At 51.7% G+C, this 16,488-nt stretch overlaps 2 protein-coding genes across 3 annotated transcripts; one reads left to right on the forward strand and one right to left on the reverse strand.

The window, feature by feature from the left end:
* Window positions 1-29: 29 nt before the first annotated feature.
* Window positions 30-12,679, reverse strand: ZSWIM7 (zinc finger SWIM-type containing 7). Of its 2 annotated transcripts, none has more exons than XM_053995476.1 (6): window positions 12,590-12,679; window positions 11,530-11,629; window positions 9,819-9,840; window positions 7,439-7,541; window positions 3,013-3,117; window positions 30-2,610 (listed from the first exon to the last, which is right to left on the reverse strand). In XM_053995476.1, exons 2-6 carry the CDS (start codon window positions 11,606-11,608, stop codon window positions 2,494-2,496), a joined length of 426 nt encoding a protein of 141 aa, XP_053851451.1. In that variant the 5' UTR covers window positions 11,609-11,629; window positions 12,590-12,679; the 3' UTR covers window positions 30-2,493. The 2 variants fall into 2 exon arrangements, with proteins under 2 accessions (XP_053851451.1, XP_053851450.1); XM_053995475.1 differs by lacking the exon at window positions 12,590-12,679 and adding an exon at window positions 12,146-12,235.
* Window positions 12,333-15,746, forward strand: TTC19 (tetratricopeptide repeat domain 19). Its single transcript, XM_053995473.1, has 10 exons — window positions 12,333-12,538; window positions 12,606-12,679; window positions 12,874-12,984; window positions 13,096-13,134; window positions 13,636-13,692; window positions 13,907-13,968; window positions 14,096-14,190; window positions 14,375-14,529; window positions 14,807-14,969; window positions 15,435-15,746. The coding sequence occupies exons 1-10, from the start codon at window positions 12,352-12,354 to the stop codon at window positions 15,566-15,568; spliced, it is 1,077 nt and encodes a 358-aa protein (XP_053851448.1). The 5' UTR covers window positions 12,333-12,351; the 3' UTR covers window positions 15,569-15,746.
* Window positions 15,747-16,488: the final 742 nt, after the last annotated feature.

Raw genomic sequence — 16,488 nt, forward strand, 5'->3', positions numbered from 1 at the left:
TTAATTATTATTATTTTTTAATATTTTGATTCATTTAGGAGTAATAATTTTGTGTCTGTTTTTTGAGTTGTTCTCTAAGTTCATACTTGACAGCACTTTGGTAATACCCTAATTATTCCATCAATTGTTTGATGCAGCTTGTATTCTCTGATGGGAAAAAGTCTTACTTAGCCCAGTTGCTGGTGTGAAACTGAATCTGTGTTCCAGGCACTGAGGGGAGGGACTGTGAGAATGGGAAAACCAGGTCAGAACTGGCCAGCCCAGCACGGAAATCCCATTTACTGAAAGATTTGAGAAAAGACTTGACCAAGGTTTTAGGGCAGAGGTTTTATGGCCTTTAATTCACTTTGGTTCACAGGACTGTGCAGCCCAGTGCTTCAGGTTTGCTTCCAGATCTGTTTCCAGCTATCAAAATGCAGGAGGCACAAGTGCCCCAATGGTCCTGGCTGGTCTGAACCAGAGCCACCAAGGCCAGTGTCACTCTGCCTTGGGGACATGAGTTCCACAATTGGGTTTTTGCCCTGCCAGCCTTGCAGAGCTTCCTCAAGTGCAAGTTTTAGCTGGGAGAGGTAGATGCTGCAGCTCACCTGACTCCTAAAGTTTGGTCTGGCTGGGGCACCCCTGCAGCCCTGTAACCCCCAGAAGCTGTGAATGCTTTTTTTTTCCCCTAACAGTAATTTTTATATTTTTATTCCTGAAAAATTGTACTTGAATCACACAGAAATCAACTCTACATTTTTTTTAAATTCTGTTGCACTAAAAGGGGGGTGCAAGATCCCAAGAGTTTCATTTCTCTGGCATATATAATGATATATAATGTTACAAATATGGTGTAAAATCAACTGAAAAGCTGAAGAAATCTTGTTCCTGCAGCATCTCCTCTGCCAGCTGGCAAGAGCTGCAGGCAGCAGCTGCAGGAATGACTCTGGGTCCACCATGCACAGGGAATGGTTCCCTGGGAGTGCTGGATTTCACTGCAGCTCAGCCCCAGACCTGGGTGAAATCACCTGAGAGCTCTGGATGGGTTTGCACATGTTTATGCAATGTCCAAGTTTAGCTACAGCTCAGTGTCTCAGATATGGGCACTTCCAGCACGAGTCTGAGCAGTTCAAGTCCCTGTCCAAAGTGCTTCTCCTTTACCAGCTCCGTTCAGCTTTGCTGCATCTGCCTTGCTCAGGGGCCAGCTGACCCTGGGCCACCTCCTGCCATCTGGGCAGGGCCTGGCTCTCTCCTCCCTCCATCCCTTCCCCTCTGTGTTATCCTTGGCCGTGTTCCTCCTGTTAATCAGGGCTGGAAACCAGCAGGGTTTCACCTGCAGCCCTGGCAGTGTTGCCAAGTGGTTGCAAGCCACATTTATCCTCACAGCAAAGGATGGAATCTCTCCCTTTGGCTGCCTGAAATGGACCCAAACTCTCACAGCAGCAACAGAGTGAAACTCTCAGTGCTGTAACACCAACACCTGTCCACATGTGAGAGCTTCCAGTGCAGCTCAGTATCCACCACTGCTCCCTTCCCATGCCTCTCATGAGCCAGAATTCCTGCAGATGGACGTGGAGCATCCTTAGGCCAGCTGTGCCTTTGGGCTGTCAGGCATTAACTCTGGCCCAGGTCATGGTCACTGGGCACAGGAAGTGCCTTTGTGGATCTGAGCCAAAGACATTGCTAGGCAGAATAAAAATAGAACACCTCCCTTGCCCCCCTCAATTAAAAGCTCTGAAGGTTTCTATAAAAATGTGAAGCAAAAGCAGCAGAGGAACTTTCTGTAGCCAGTGCAGCTGTGGCCATTGAGCTGATGTACATGGATGGAAGTGTTCTCCTCATGTTACTGAGATTTTGTATTTGCAGAAACGGTTATTTACATACAAAATGCTTCATTTACCACCCACACCACCTGGCTCAGCCTGTGCCCCATTATTTCTGGTGGCTGATGCAGCACCAGAGGCCACACTGCCCTCAGGGAGCACAGAGCATGGACAGGGAATCACAGCTGGAAGGAGCTGGCTCCCAGGGAAGCATCCTTGAGGTGCTCAGTGCATTTGAAAATGTTTGATTTAAAGCACAGCAACCACCTTGATGCTTCCAAGGATCCTGTTCCATTGGAGGCACAGAGCTGTCACCAGTCTCAGGGTGCTGAGGGGTCCCTGCCCTAGTCCCTGGACCAGGTTTGCCACTGAAAAATCAGAAATTCCTCTGAGCTGCCACCTGCAAAGAGCCACAGCAGCTCTTTAATCTGTGGATCACAGACACCTGCAGGTTTGCAACCTCACATCACAATTATTACAGATTAGTTCAAACATCTTCAGAAATCCCAAAAACAGCATAAATAAACAATACTGAAGTCAACACAGGCCTAATTAATTAATTTATCAGTGGCAGGCTGCTAATTAATGTCACACTTGGCTGCAGCACAGGAAGAAATCTACCAGCCTAAATGAGCATTTGACAGCCTTGTAGATATTAAAAATGCCAGGAGTGATCCAAATCCTTCATCCTTCATCCTTCATCCTCTTCCTCAGCCAGGAGGATGTTTGTGAGCTGCTCCTCAGACACAGCCAGCTCCTGGCAGGCTCCCATGGCCTGGCTGAGGTAGACAGCCAGGATGTGTTTGCACTGCAAAGGTAACAGCAGGAGCAAGGCTGGAATGCCAGGCTCTGTCTGACCAGGAACCCATCCTGGCCAAAATGTGTTCAGTGAAGTGCTCAGCCCCCCCAGGAACGTGGTTCCCTCCTGGCACAGCTGGCGCTCAGTGTCCCCAATTCTGCCACCAGGACAGTGCCATGCAGGGAGCTGGCACACAGCTCCTGGCTCCTGGCACCCTCCCCACCTCTGCTGACCACCAAAAGCCCTCCCTGCACCCAAAGTCTGGGGCTCTCAGAGGCCACACACAGTGGTCAGGCTCAGCCTGCGTGGCCAGCTCCACACTCGTGTTTGGTTGGAAATTTGGGGTTCAAGGAGCAGGGCAGAGCCTTGTCCCCTCCCCATGCCAGCCCCAGGCTGGGGCACAGAACTCACCAGAAGGCTCTCACTCTTCTGCAACACAGAAAACCCAAAGGCAGGGCAGGTGCAGAAGTGGCAGGAGCTGTAGCAGGTGTAGAGTTTGCCTGAGCTCCCAAGGACCTGGAACAGAGGCAGATGAGGAGTCAGAGGCAGGATTCACTTTAATTTCTCTGACTCAGGCTGGGTCTGCACTGCCCCAGCAGTGAGGGGGAGATGTCACAGCACAGAAGTGTCCCCAAGCACTGCAATGACCCACTTAAGCTTGAAGCTCCTCAGGTTTCTCATGGTCTCTACAAGCTCCTCTCCCTGCAGGTGAGGGTGTCCTGTACCTGTGCTTGCAGCAGATCCAGCCCCAGGGACTTGGCTGCTTTAAGGGACCAGGAGAGGGGTGGTGGCACCACTCCCTGACCTCCCATCGAGTGCCAGCCCCTCCTGTGAGTTCCCTGCCAGCCCTGGCAGGCTCAGAGGTGGAAATGACAGAGACTCTTGTCACACACAGCCCAGGTGTGACCCCAGAGCCACCACGGGCCTGGGGACAGGAGAGAGCAGCACTGAGCACTTGCAGGGAGGCCTCTCCTTTCCCAACCACTGAAGGCTGCTCTGCTCTCAAAACCAGCTGCAGCTACTGGAATCCAGATCTGCCTGAATAAACAAAGCAGAAGTCTCCAGAGAAGCCTCCCTGCTCCATGTCTGCTTTGGGAACAGCACTGCCTGCCTTTCCCACATGCTGTTCCCTGCAAGGCTGGTACTGAGGCACCAGGGTGAGCAAACAGGTGAGGGAAACATTTTTTCCAGCATGGAGCAATCTGTGAGCTGCTGGAGCTGACTGCAGGACGTAGAAAAGCCAGCCCATTTTATTATTTCTCTTTTGGTCTCCTCAAGACTGGAAAACAGCTTTTAGGAAACTACTTTAAGGTCCCAGCCTATGGGAAGGGAAGGATCTGCAGCAGCAGAATGCACTTGCACAGGGCCCAGGGCTCTGAGGGCACATCACAGCCCTCTCCACTCTGGCTGGGTTTGTGGCACACACACCCCCAAATCCAAAGATAAACACAGAAAGTGAAAAGGCAGTGGAGCTCTGCAGAGTGCTGCTCCTCTCCAGGACATCCCTGGCATTCCAAGCCCCTCCAGAGGAACATTGTCCCTCCCTGTCCAAAGCTGCACTTCCAAGGGGAGCCTTCCTCTGTCCCCTGGAGCTCCCCCTGCACCCTCTGCTCAACAGGGAACATCCAGAAGTTTAGGCTCTCCCACAGAAATGCCAATGCCTCAAAGTCCCCCTCACTCCCAACAGATCCAGGACACAAAATTCACATTCCCATTTCAGGGTAAACCTTTTTTTTTTTTTTTTTTTTTTTTTCTTCAGTCTGGCCTTTACCCTGGGTCCTCCTTTTACTGCAGGCTGAGTTTGTTTCACTTGTGATAAGTTTGTTTTCCTGCAGCCCCTTTGATTGTTTTTTCCAAGATGAAGTATTCTGATGGTGCCTTCCCTTCAGAAGTGTTTTCCTTTGGGGAGGGGGGGAAGGCACAGACAGACACTGCCAGATTTGGGCTGAGCTCAGCGCTCCCCCATCCTGACCTAGATGGCAAGAACACAGTCTCTGCCTAATAAAGCAAAATCTAAAATCCAAAGACTGGGAGAAAAAGGTGCCTCTGTTCCTGGCCAGCTGCAGCCCAGCCAAGCACTGGGGTGCTCCCCTGGCCCTGAGCTGAGATTTCCTTCTGCTGTCCTCATCCCTGGGCCTCAAGGAGGAAAAATCCCCCTGGAGGTGTCCCTGCCAGCGTGTGGGAGCACACTGAGGGTCAGCTGAGGCACCAGCACAGGGACAGACACAGGCAGCACCACAGCCTGTGCCAGGGCCTGCTGCTCAAACCCTTCACCATGGGGCATCTGCCACACAGTTCTGGGAAATGGATGAAAAAAGACAAAATAAAAAAGAAACGAAATGCAGGATGTCAGCAGTGCAGGTGCCAGCTGGCAGGGCTGAAGCACTGCCCTGCTTCACTGCCACAGCTCAGCATCAGCATCTGTGCCACTTGGGCAGAGCCCAAGGGTGCCCCAAATGCTGCCAGGCCAACACTGCCACATCCAGCACAGCTCCCCCATCCCTGCAGCAGGTAGGATTTATCCCTGAGCTCAGCATGGCAGGTATCATCCAAGCTCTCCTGGGATGATTTCAGCTCTGAGACACCCAGCCCTTGGACACTCTGTCAGTGCCACTCCTCTGTTAAACAGCAAGGGCATTAAGGGACAAATCACAGCTTTCATTTCACTGAGGGCTCCTTCTTCTCCCATCTCAGCTCCTGAGAGCAAGGGCTGCCCACACTACAGGGCCTGTCTGAGCAGAGCCTTCCTCCCCTGAAGCAGGACCTGAGATGTGCTGGGTGATATGCAATTATCACCAGCTCAGATTTAGCTATAATGACCCAAAGGAGTTTCACAACAGAACCAGCCTCATGGCCTCAAAGAGTTCTCCAGAGCCAGCTGCAAGTGGAAGCACCACCTCACATTCCAGCTCAACCACATCTGGGTGCAAATGGCAGGGCTGACTTTGTGGGGGATAATTAGCAGGGATGATTGTGCAGTGTCCAGGCAGCCATGGATGCCCTTCTCTCCAGGAGCACAGCTGGGGGACATTTCCACACATTCCTGCAGCACACAGGAATGAAGAGCCAGTGACTCCAGTGCAGTGTCCCACCCAGGGCTTGGGTTTCTATGACCCCAGATGTGTTCCTGTCACTGCTCCAGCCCCAGGGTAGACTCTGCTCTTTGTTCCTGCATCTCAGACAGCTGTCATGAGGGAGAATTTCACAATGGCACCAACCTCACACCCCCAGAGAAAATATCTCTTCAGATTCCTCTGTTAATGAACTCATCAGCATGGCCTTAATCAGCAATCAAGCTCCACTGAAGAGGAATGCAGCTGGAGGCACACAGGAACCTCCCTCCTGGAGGTTTGTCCTGCATTAACTCCCTGACCCTCCTATCCAGGGGTTCCTTCTCCACAGGGAAACCAGAGGCTCCCTTTCCCTGCAGAGGCAGGAGAGAAGTTCTGACACTTGTTCCTTTTCAGTGTGCACCAACTGAGCCCTTTATTAATATCAGATTATTAACTGATGCCCAGCAAAGCTCTGCCTTAGCCTGCAGGGTCTGACAAAGCTCTGCTAGGAGAATGTGACCATTCTCTGCCCAGTGGCATTTTCAGACAAGCAACAGTAAAAAAGGGAAAGACTTTGAGCATTCAATTAATCAGGAAGGCAGCTGCTGTCTAAGGGTGCTGGAAGCTTCCTAGGCTTTACCAGACATCCACAGGCAAGCCCTCAACTGCAATCCAAGGCTGTTCTTGAGCCCTGGTTATGATTCATGTCCCTCTGGAGGTGTCCTCTCCATGGCCCCAGAAGTGATAAAGGCTCCACGTGCAAACCAAGCAGGGCGAGCTCTGAACACGTGAGAAGGGTTTGTGCCAGCAGCCAGGCCTGACTTCACAATCCTTTCCTCACCCTACAGGACCCCAAAGCACCTCCAGGGGAGGAGAAAAGGTCCTTTAAAGGGGGATACTTAGAAATGTTCCTCTTGGGTGCTACAGCACTGAGCAAAGATATTCCCCTTTCTCTGGTGTGTGTGTAACAGCACAGAAACAGGCCCAGCCCTGGATGGGCTGTGCTACCTGAGGCTTTGGGAGTGCTGAGGAGAAGGAATTGGTGCTTTTTGACCAAAATCTTTAGGGCACAGGGTCCCAGTGCTCAGCCAGGGCACAGCCATGGGCTGGATGCAGCTGGTGGCTCACAGCATGGACAGATTGTCCCAAAAGAGATGCCACCAGTGCTAGGGGACCAGAGAACAAGGAATTGTGCACAGTACAGAAATGTGAGAATGAAGTACCAATGGCTCCTCACCTCACTCCCACCCTGTGCTGTAACTGATCTCAGGGCTGAGGTGAGCTCTTCTAATGCCATTTCATGGGGATGTGTCTGTGATCCACAGCCTTGGCTACACTGAACCAGAGTGAAGCCCACAGGTTTGGCCTGCATTGCTCCCTCCCAGGCAGCAGAGATCTCCTGCCAAGCAGAGGTCATGACAGAAAGAAACGCAGTGATGGCAGATAATGATGAGTTGTGTGCAACCGGTCAAGAGGAAGAACTTCCTTTGCTGGAGAGGATGGGAGTAATAAAGCAAAATTAGCAATCCCTGGAAAACTTCCTCCTGACTGTGATGCCCCAAACACATAAATTGTCTCTGGCTGGATGGGAGCCACAGAGAAAATGGTTCTGAACCGTGCTGCTCTAATTCTAGCCCCTGGCTGCTGCTCTCCAGTGTCACTTCAGGAGTTTGTAAAACACTGGTGTCCTCTCTGTGTTTATCCATGCTCTGCAAGTCAAGAAAACACTGTCTCAGATGCCAGCTGGAAACCATCAGAAAGCAAGAGCAAAGTGAAGCATGTACCTGGTAGAGAATCCTTCCACTGGGGGACCTCATCCGGGTGACAGAATGCTGATCCACCAAATCCAGAGCTGGGACTGCAGATGGGCCAAAAACGAACTTCAGCCTGGAAGAGAAGGTGTCTCTAGTTAGGTCACAGCACAAAGGGAGGTCCCCTGGCTCAGCCTCATTTTTCCTTGCTGCAGTAACTGAAAATGTCCCACGAGCACAAAGGCATAACCAGGGATTTTAGTGGAGCACATGGAGCCAGACTTGCCAGTGCTCAGGGCAAAAGGGGCTCGTGCTCTGGGGCTCCTCAACTCTACAGCCAGGCTGTCCTGGATGTGCTGGATTGATCAGCTGGTCTTGAATCCCACCTCCAGGCACGGAGCACACAGCTCCTTGGAGAAAGGAGAGTGCAAGGATGAATCCACAGTTCCTGGAGCAACAGGAACTGGGGCTCCTTCCTCATCCCCTGGAGATCGGTTCAAACCCTGGGGAACAAGTGAGTCATCTTGTAGTGATCACATCTCCTCCATCACAGTCACAACTGAGGGATAAATTATCCTTTCTCTACCCACCAAACTGCATCAGGAGGAAGCTGGAGAACATCAGGGAATTACTCAAGACACTCCACTGCACATGGAGACACCAGATAGCATCAGTTTTACATCTGTGACCCAGCTACGAGCAGGGCTCAGAGACAGCCAAGTAATTCCAGATAAACACCCAGGGGCAGCACCTGCCTGAGGTCCCTCCACTGTCCCTAAAAACCCTTTCCCTTTCAGGGATGCACAACATTTATGGATGAGGGAGTGTCTGGGATGAGGACCACTGCACATCCCAAAGGGGGGGTTTGTCTCCTGCTGGTGCTGTGCAGGGGTACAGGATAAGGTGTGTGTTAAATATGGACATCTGCACCTTCAGCCTATTGTCCAGAGAGCTCATGGCCTCCAAAGTCATCCTAGACCAGTAAATCCAGCTGCTCTGAGTGTTTCCAAAGAGCTCAGGGGCAACTCAGTTAACTTTACCGACCTTTCACCAGCTGAGAAAAATCTGTGTAGTCTAGACTGGTTCCAAGGGTAAACAACAAGGAAATCAGCAGTGATCAAGAGATAGCACCAAACTGAGCAGGAGACCAAGAGAAAAGGGAAAGTTTCCAAGTCCAGGGAGGACAGAACAAGGCAGACCCCAGGAAGCTGAGTCAAGCTCATTGATAAGCAGCCAAGCAGACAGACAGATTCCAGGAAGACCAAAACTTGCACAAACTCAAGGCAAGAAGGGCTGGCTCCATCTGAGGAGGTGGGTGGGGAACACTTAACGTAAGACATTCCTTCATGATTAGGTTTGGGACTATAAGGGGGCTGAGTTCAGTGAGTTTCAGGAACTCTTTTCAAATCTAGGGAATTCTTTTCTTGTGTATATAATTTGATCAGTTCAACAGGAAATGCCCACAGGAAATTCAAGGACTTTGGAGATTTGGAAGAGATTGGGAAATTAAATCAGAATACTTCTGAGCTGCTGGATGCAGGGAATTGATGGAAATCTGGCTGCCAAGAGTTACCACCATTATTAAACTTAACAAGGGAATTTCTTTCCTCCTCTTTTCTGAGGAGAAGGAAACAAAAGCTTTCAAATCTGATCCCACCTTTCAAAGGTCACTGTGGTCCCAGGAGAGGGAGTCAGCACACCTTTCACAGGTGGTGTGTCAGATAACTTTAACACAAAGGCATCAAGGCCTGGAGGGTTCCTGGTGATCTCATCCCCTGGCAGGCAGGAACACAAGGCTAAAGATGAATCTGAAAAGTCTTTTTCACTGTGACAATGCCTCTTCTCCACCTTCAACACCAGTTGCTGAGGGCTGAAGTTGTGAAACTTGGATCTCTTAGGTCACTGCTGGGAATGATTAAAGTATTCACAGGGTGACAAAGCTGACCTGAGCCTGCCCCAAACAGAAGAAAACTCTCAGTCTCCAAGTTAACATTTCCCTTGTGCAGGGTGATGATCAGGACACTTCTCCCTCTCCATCACACGTGCCCATGACTCAAACAGCAGGAGTGAGCTCAGGGTGCTCACAGTGGCAGGAAGGCAGGGGGATGAATCACCCTGGAACACAACCCACTCCCACAGCAAACTCCTTCCAGACCTGAGGCTGGACTCAGAGCTCAGGTTAAATACCCTGGGTTTAAATTAGAGCAAGTCATCACAGGAGATGCTGTGATACAGAGATCATTTTGTGAATCTCTGGAAAAAAACCCGTCAGAACCTTCATTTGCAAAAACCACCAGCATTTTTGTGTTTCAGCAGCACTTGGTCAAACACAGGGGAAAACCAGGATGAGAGCTGACCACCAACTGCCCTTCAGCAGGACACTGGGGCAGGAACTGAAGCAGAAGACACTCACCCCAGCAGCAGGTCATCAGGCACTGCAACAGAAAGAAAAGGGAATGTGATTTTGCAGAATTTCACATCACAGGGGGGTTATTGTCCCCCCAAGGTACCCCCAGAGGCCACACAGGACTGCAGAGATCTCCACATCCTCTCTAGCCACCAAAAAAGCAACAAGGAGCAGCAAAATGATCCATGATGGAAGTGCTAAGGCACTTATCAAGCACAGCAATCACAACCACAGGGACTCATTTTAAAAAGAAAAGCAGAAGCCCAAATGTACTTTCTTTTATGACATCCTACTTTTAAAAGCAGCCAATAAAAGGCAGGAGTCCTCAGCATCTTACTCTGTCACTTTAAGAAGCTGGTTAAAAATATATATATATATTATTTTCCCCGAAACTCTCCTGGCATGAGTTGAGAACTCAGGCATCACAACTTTAAAAATGTTGTTCTTTTCCCAGCAGAGTCTTGCAGGGCGCCACTGGTTTATGGCTTTTACTACAGCCCACTGAAACATTGTGTCTTCATTTATTGGAACTTCTCCTTAAGATGGAAAGTTACACTCAAGCAAATTGTGTTTGTTGGAGCTCACTGCTCAGGCTCTGCTTGTCCACTCTGATCTTTCTGTTATCACCCAGGGGACACAGTGTACTCTGTCTCCATATCCCACTGGAAGATCTGGATTTTTGACTTTAGAATAATTTTCTTCCGACAATTCAAAATACGCTCTATGACCTGCAGTGTTGGTTTGAATTTTCCAGCTTTATTTGAATTTAATTCTGCAAAGGGATCAATCAGTTTCTCTCCACAGCTCTGTCTCAATGTGTGCTTTAGTACCACTCTGCTGCTGTAAAAAGGACGTTTTTAAAGGGATGTGAACTTCTTTTTGTGCTTAGTTTACAACAGGATTTATAAAGCTCGCTCTTTTAAAAGTCACATGTAGATTTTGGATCTACCTGACAGAAGCCACAGTGCAAGTGTGCCAAAAAGCTGTCACTGGGGTCACTCTGACAGTTTAGACATGAAGTTTCTGCCCATTCCTCACTCCCATGTAGTGCTCAAGACAGATTTATCTCAATTCTTATTTGTTTAGGTTTTGTGCAGCTAAAAATATTCCTTCAGCAGACCCTTATTTTGGGAAGAACCATTCTGTGCAACTCATCCAGTAAACACAAACACTAATATTCTCTTAGCACAGATCCAGCAAAGGTAATTATTCTTAACTAGCTGCTGGAATTGGCCAGGATTTCAGTGCTGGCTGGTGCTCCTTTCACTGAAGCACTGGGAAGTTGTTCCTCGCCCTGGGATCAGCTGCACACCCCCTCTGCCGGTCAGTCAGGACACGGCTTTGGGAAATTCCCCTTTCCAACCCCAGTTTTGGGATTGGTGAGTCTGTAGAACCACCAATGCAGGGCACAGCAGAATTCCTGCCCGGAGGCATTAATTTATCATCCCTCAAGTGTGACCATGTGCACCAGGAGCTCTAAGAAGCAGCAGTACCCATAAGTCTCACATTACAAGGAGTCAAACACTGGTGTGATTTTTGAATTTGACTTCGAGGAGGGGCTGCTCCTCCTTATCTGTGCTTCACACCCATCTGTTGTCACAAAAAAGGGACATAAAGGTCCCTGAGACAATAGGGTCTGGTAGAAACGGGGAAGCCAAGGGCCCTCCTCACTCGCTGTGGGTGTGCCAGGCCATTCCTGCTGGGATCCTTCACATACCCTGTGAGGTCTCCTGAAAAGCCTTTTTGATCTCTCTCAAGAGCTCTTCTGCCACAGCTGGCAAGGTACTCCCGTCCATCCCACTGGCACGGGATCATCCCTGGAAACGAGACAGGACAGGAGACAGAGGGAAATCTTTAGGGTCACCATGGATACTGAGCATCGGGGGGGGTTATCTGGGCACCCCATCCCAACCAAGGAATGGCATCCTTTAAAATGTTTCAAAACAACTTCTAAAATGTTTTGTTGTTTTTTTTTTTTACACGTTTTGGGAACAGGATTCCCCACAGACACACGGGTGTCTCCGAGATGCCCCCACACAAGCACAGGTCCCTGGAAAGGGCCGCGCACGGCCCGCAGGGTGTTCCTCACCTCAGGGGCATCCCCTGGCCTTCAGCTGCTGCCCGGTGCCACTGCCGGACGGGCAGAGCTCGGTGCAGCCCCTGCCACCCTCCGTAGGCATTCACACACGGGTGAGATCCCCTTTCTGCCGCCCCGGCTCCCTCAGCCCTTCCCGGGTGCTGCTCCAGCCCTTTCCCCAGCTTTGTGCCCCCGCTGTCCCCGCTCCGTGTCCTGAGGAGCCCGGCACGGCCGGGGCGCTGCGGGCGCTGCTCACCAGGGCGGGCAGAGCGCCGGGACGCGCTCGCTGCCCGCTCCCGGTGCCGTTCCCGAGCCCGGCCCGCTCCCGGTGCCGTTCCCGCTCGCTGCCCGCTCCCGGTGCCGTTCCCGCTCCCGCTCCGGGAGTGACGTCACGATACCGCCCCCCGTGCCCGGCGTGACGTCAGGCGCGGCGCGCGCGCGCTCTTAAAGGGCCCGCTCGGGATGGCGGCGGCGGCAGCGCTGCCGCGGGCGCTGTCCCGGCTGTGCCCCCGGCGCTGCCCAGCCCTGCCCCGGCCCGCCTGGACAGCGGGACACCGGGGACACCGCGGGGACAGCGGCACCGGCACCGCGGGGCGGGCGCGGCCGCGCTGGGCACGGCCGGCCGGCGCTGCGCTGGCCTTCCTGGGAGGTGAGAGGGGCGGCGGGCACGGGCACCGCGCAGCCGGCACCGGGCACCCACCGCGCTGTCCCCGCAGGGTTCTCCCTGTTCCCGCGGGACGCCGAGGAGGACGGCGAGGACGCCATCGTCCTGCTGCTGAAGAGAGCCAAGGTGCGGCGCGGGCGGTGCGGGCGGTGCGGGCGCGGGGCCCGGCGGTGACCGGGCCCGCTGCCCCCGGCGGTGACCGGGCCCGCTGCCCCCGGCGGTGACCGGGCCCGCTGCCCCCGGCAGTGACCGGGCCCGCTGCCCACGGCGGTGACCGGGCCCGCTGCCCACGGCAGTGACCGCGCCCGCTGCCCCCGCAGCTCAGCGCCATGAAGGGGGAGCTGGCCGAGGCCGATCAGCTCCTGCACCAGGCTCTGCGCCGGGCGCACCAGCAGGAGAACAGGCAGGCCATCATCTACACCTACAGCATGGTGAGTGAGAGCCGGCCTTGGGGCACTTCGGTGCTGGAGGGAGAAGGAAAAGCGGCTGGGGCGCGTCCGCATCGCCTTGGTGGAGCTTGAGCACTGTCTTGCCTCTTCCAGATGGGGAACGTGGCCTACATGCAGGGACAGCTGGACAATGTGAGTAACTCTGGGTTTTCCCTCTGAATTTTTAGAAGTTGACATGTTGTGCACGGTCTCAGGTGTGGGGTGCTGGCACAAGCTGCAGACTCAGAGCTGTGGGGCAGAGATGTCCCAGAGCACAGCAGAATGATCCAACTCAGGACTGCAGTCCCATGAGCACACCAGGTTAAGAAAGGGGCTCTCACAGTTAAAGGAGGGAATACTTCTTACTGTGAAATGCTGCAGTTGAGCACAGAGATGCTCCAAGGAGAATCTGGGAAAGCCCTGAGCTCACAGACAGGGTAAAGGCCTGGCTGCTGCTGCAGTGCTCAAGGAGAAACTGAAAGGACCCACTGGTTCAGTACCACTGGGCTCTGGTCAGCCTTTCACTTCTAAGAACTGTGCTCTTGCTGTAGTGTAAATGCAACAAATTTGAGCCAGTTGCCTCTGTGTAGTTTGCCTCTGTTTTGTTTTAAATGCCATCATTTCTCAGTATCCTCTTCAAAATTCTTGTTTCAGGCAGAAAAGCTCTACAAAGCAACTATGAGCTATATGCTTGCAGGGGACACAAAGGAGGTATGTTCTGAGACAGGCTCCCAGTGGTGCCCTTCTCTTTACCTTATTTCTTGTGCTGTAATGCCTCTTACTGGAAATTGGCAATCCTGTAAAGGATGGCAGCACTGGAGGCAACAAGATGTGGATTTTTAATGTCTAAACTCTCTGACAAAGTAGTGTTTCTGTTGGGAAGGTACAAGAAGAGTAACACTTACATTGTGTGTCCTCCTGGCAGGATGACAACGCCATCCTTGAGATATCCCTCAAGCTGGCCAGTATCTATGCTGCTCAGAAACAGTGAGTTCCCAGCTAGAGGTGTCACCTGCTTTCATCTCAGCTTTGCAGTGCTGGTGGCGTGGCCAAGCAGAGGATCTTTAATGAGGGATCCTCAGGGACAGAAGGAGCTTTGCTTTGCACTTTGCAGGCACAAATTAGCCGTAGCTGGCTACCAGTTCTGCATCCTGACCTTAGAGGAGAAGATTGCCAAGCAGAAGGACTTGCCTGAGGATGTCTTATCAGGTGGGCAGCCTTGTCTGCCAAAGGCTTCTCATCTTTTCTCCATTTCGCTGTCCTTGATGTTGTTTCTAAGTGCCATCTTCATGTCACTCCATTGTCTGTCCACTGCCTGAGTTTCTGCTGTGGTAGGATGGGGGTTCATGCTGAATCCTGTGGCAGTGATCACTTCACTCCTCTCTGTTTGCAGCTGAAGAAAAGGCCAACACCCAGCTCCTGCTTGGGATGAGCCTGGACTCCTACGGCCGCTACCTCCTGAACATCAACGAGCTCCCAGCAGCACAAAAAATGTATGAGAAGGCTCTGCAGATATCAAATGATGTTCAGGGAGAGACTCATCCACAGGTGATTTGTAGAGCAGTAGGACTCCAGGGAAGGAAAGGCTGATCTGTGGGAAATGAGGCAGCCTTGGAGCAGCTCTGCTGCCATCAGACATGGCAGGCACTACCTGAGGCCGTTTTCCTGCCAGGAAGGACGAGCATGCAAATACAGAAATAAAGGTCACTTCCTTACTGAATGCTTCTTTGGGAAATACTTCTTTAAGTGGTGTGGCAGGAAATGAATGTGGTGCTTCTGCTGCCCCAGACTGCTCCACAGGCTTCCCTTTTCCCTCCTGGTGCAGAGTGTGGTGCTGATGAATGACCTGGCGACGGTGCTGGACGCTCAGGGACGCTACGAGGAGGCGCACACCTACAGCAGGAGGGCAGCAGAGCTGGCAAGGGACACGCAGCACCCCGAGGAGCACATGGTGCTCAATAACCTGGCAGCAATCCTGATGCACAAAGGTCAGTGAATACATGCCCAGCCTGTCACTGAGCTTGTGCTGAGCGCAGAGATCTGGATCTGTGTTGTAGGGCTGAACTAAAGTGCTGGTTTGGGGTTATGAGTTTTACTTTAGGCAGTAGGTCTGATTTTGAATTGCTTTCACAAACTGACCCAAAAGGTTTCCAGGGGGTTCTTGTTTCCCATGTCCTCTGTGTCCAGTAACTTTTCCAAAAGGACAGAAGACATGCGTGAGATTTGTTTCTGTGAGAGTTTAATGCTGAAGCAGCACCAGGTCCCATCATCACTGCTGCTCTCCATCACCAAGCTCTCAGAGCTGGCAACCTGGCAGGAGGTTTTCTGAGCCTCCCTAGATCTTGATGTGTTCCAAGTAGTCCTTGTCCTTTGCATGTGATCAGCATCAGGAGGGGGCTCTGAAAACGGGTGATGGAACTGGGTAGCCAAGCCTTTTTTCTCTCTTGCTACAGAAGATTTCCTGCAAGCAAAACAAGTGTACAAAGAAGCTCTCAAGCAGGCACAGCAGAAGGGAGATGCTGCTTCTGTCCAGCATATCCAGGAGGAACTAGCTGAGCTGGCCAAGAGGAGAAAGGGCTCCAAATAAGTTTGACCACAGAGTCCAACCTTGAGGTGACTGAAGGCAGCAAGGGTTGGTCGGCACAGGCAGCCTGGGAGCAGCTCGGTGCAATTCTCCAGAGAAACAGCAATGAGGAGTTTCAGGACTGCTTAAGAGGAAGGGCTGCCACTGCCTAACAGCCCAAAATAAAGGTGTGAAATCTTAACTGTGTGAATTTGTGGTGTAGTCTGTGGTTTGACTGACCTACTGTGCTAAGTGGTTTAATTTTGGCTGCCTGAGTGCAAGTCTGGTCTGGTATTAATACTGTGTTAGAGTCAGTTTGCTACTCCTGCCTGCCCACAGAAGTGTTCAGGTTCAAAACACGGCTGTTCCAGAGCAAGTCTTGAAAAGGAACAGGCAGGAATTGTCTCACTCTTTACATGTTGCACAGCACAACAGGGGCTGCACTTCTATCAGTGCTGCAGTTCAGCATGTTTGAACTTCAGCAGAGCATTTCCCAGGCTGTACCTGCCCTGCAAGAGAGCTGCAGCTCCCTGTCCTGGTCCAACAGGCTGTGTGAAGATCAAGTGTATTTCTTCGTTTAGCATCCAAAGATAGAACTTGTCCTCTCAGAGGAGGGGTGAGGCTGTTAGCACACAGAGCTGCTGTCAGAAATAAAACACTTGGCTCCAGTGGAGAGCACACGAATGCCAGAGTTCTCTTCTCTCTTGGATAGGCCAGTGCTTGAATGCTGAGGCTTCCTGTTGGAAAAGATGCTGTGTACAAACCCAGCTTTGTCAGCTACGTGCCTTCATGTGAATCAAGTATGAACAGCTGCTTTAGACAACAGAATTTCTCAGTTCTGCCCTGCCGGGAAGCCTGATGTTAAAGAAAGAGGAGAATTAAACCAGAAATCACCAAATCCATACTTAGGATAGTAGAACTAATTCTGTCACTATCCAAGCACA

Source organism: Vidua macroura, chromosome 20 (assembly GCF_024509145.1).
Source record: "Vidua macroura isolate BioBank_ID:100142 chromosome 20, ASM2450914v1, whole genome shotgun sequence".
NCBI classification, from domain to species: Eukaryota; Metazoa; Chordata; class Aves; order Passeriformes; family Viduidae; genus Vidua; species Vidua macroura.

Excerpts from the sequence above, each read along its gene's own strand:
- ZSWIM7 (XM_053995476.1), bottom strand. The coding sequence starts at position 11,608 with ATGGACGGGAGTACCTTGCCAGCTGTGGCAGAAGAGCTCTTGAGAGAG. Across the intron at positions 9,841-11,529 it reads TTTTCAGGAGACCTCACAGG|TGCCTGATGACCTGCTGCTG; the intron begins GTATGTGAAGGA and ends TTTCTGTTGCAG. Across the intron at positions 2,611-3,012 it reads AGAAGAGTGAGAGCCTTCTG|TGCAAACACATCCTGGCTGT; the intron begins GTGAGTTCTGTG and ends TTACCTTTGCAG.
- TTC19 (XM_053995473.1), top strand. The coding sequence starts at position 12,352 with ATGGCGGCGGCGGCAGCGCTGCCGCGGGCGCTGTCCCGGCTGTGCCCC. Across the intron at positions 12,985-13,095 it reads TCATCTACACCTACAGCATG|ATGGGGAACGTGGCCTACAT; the intron begins GTGAGTGAGAGC and ends TGCCTCTTCCAG. Across the intron at positions 14,191-14,374 it reads GCCTGAGGATGTCTTATCAG|CTGAAGAAAAGGCCAACACC; the intron begins GTGGGCAGCCTT and ends CTCTGTTTGCAG.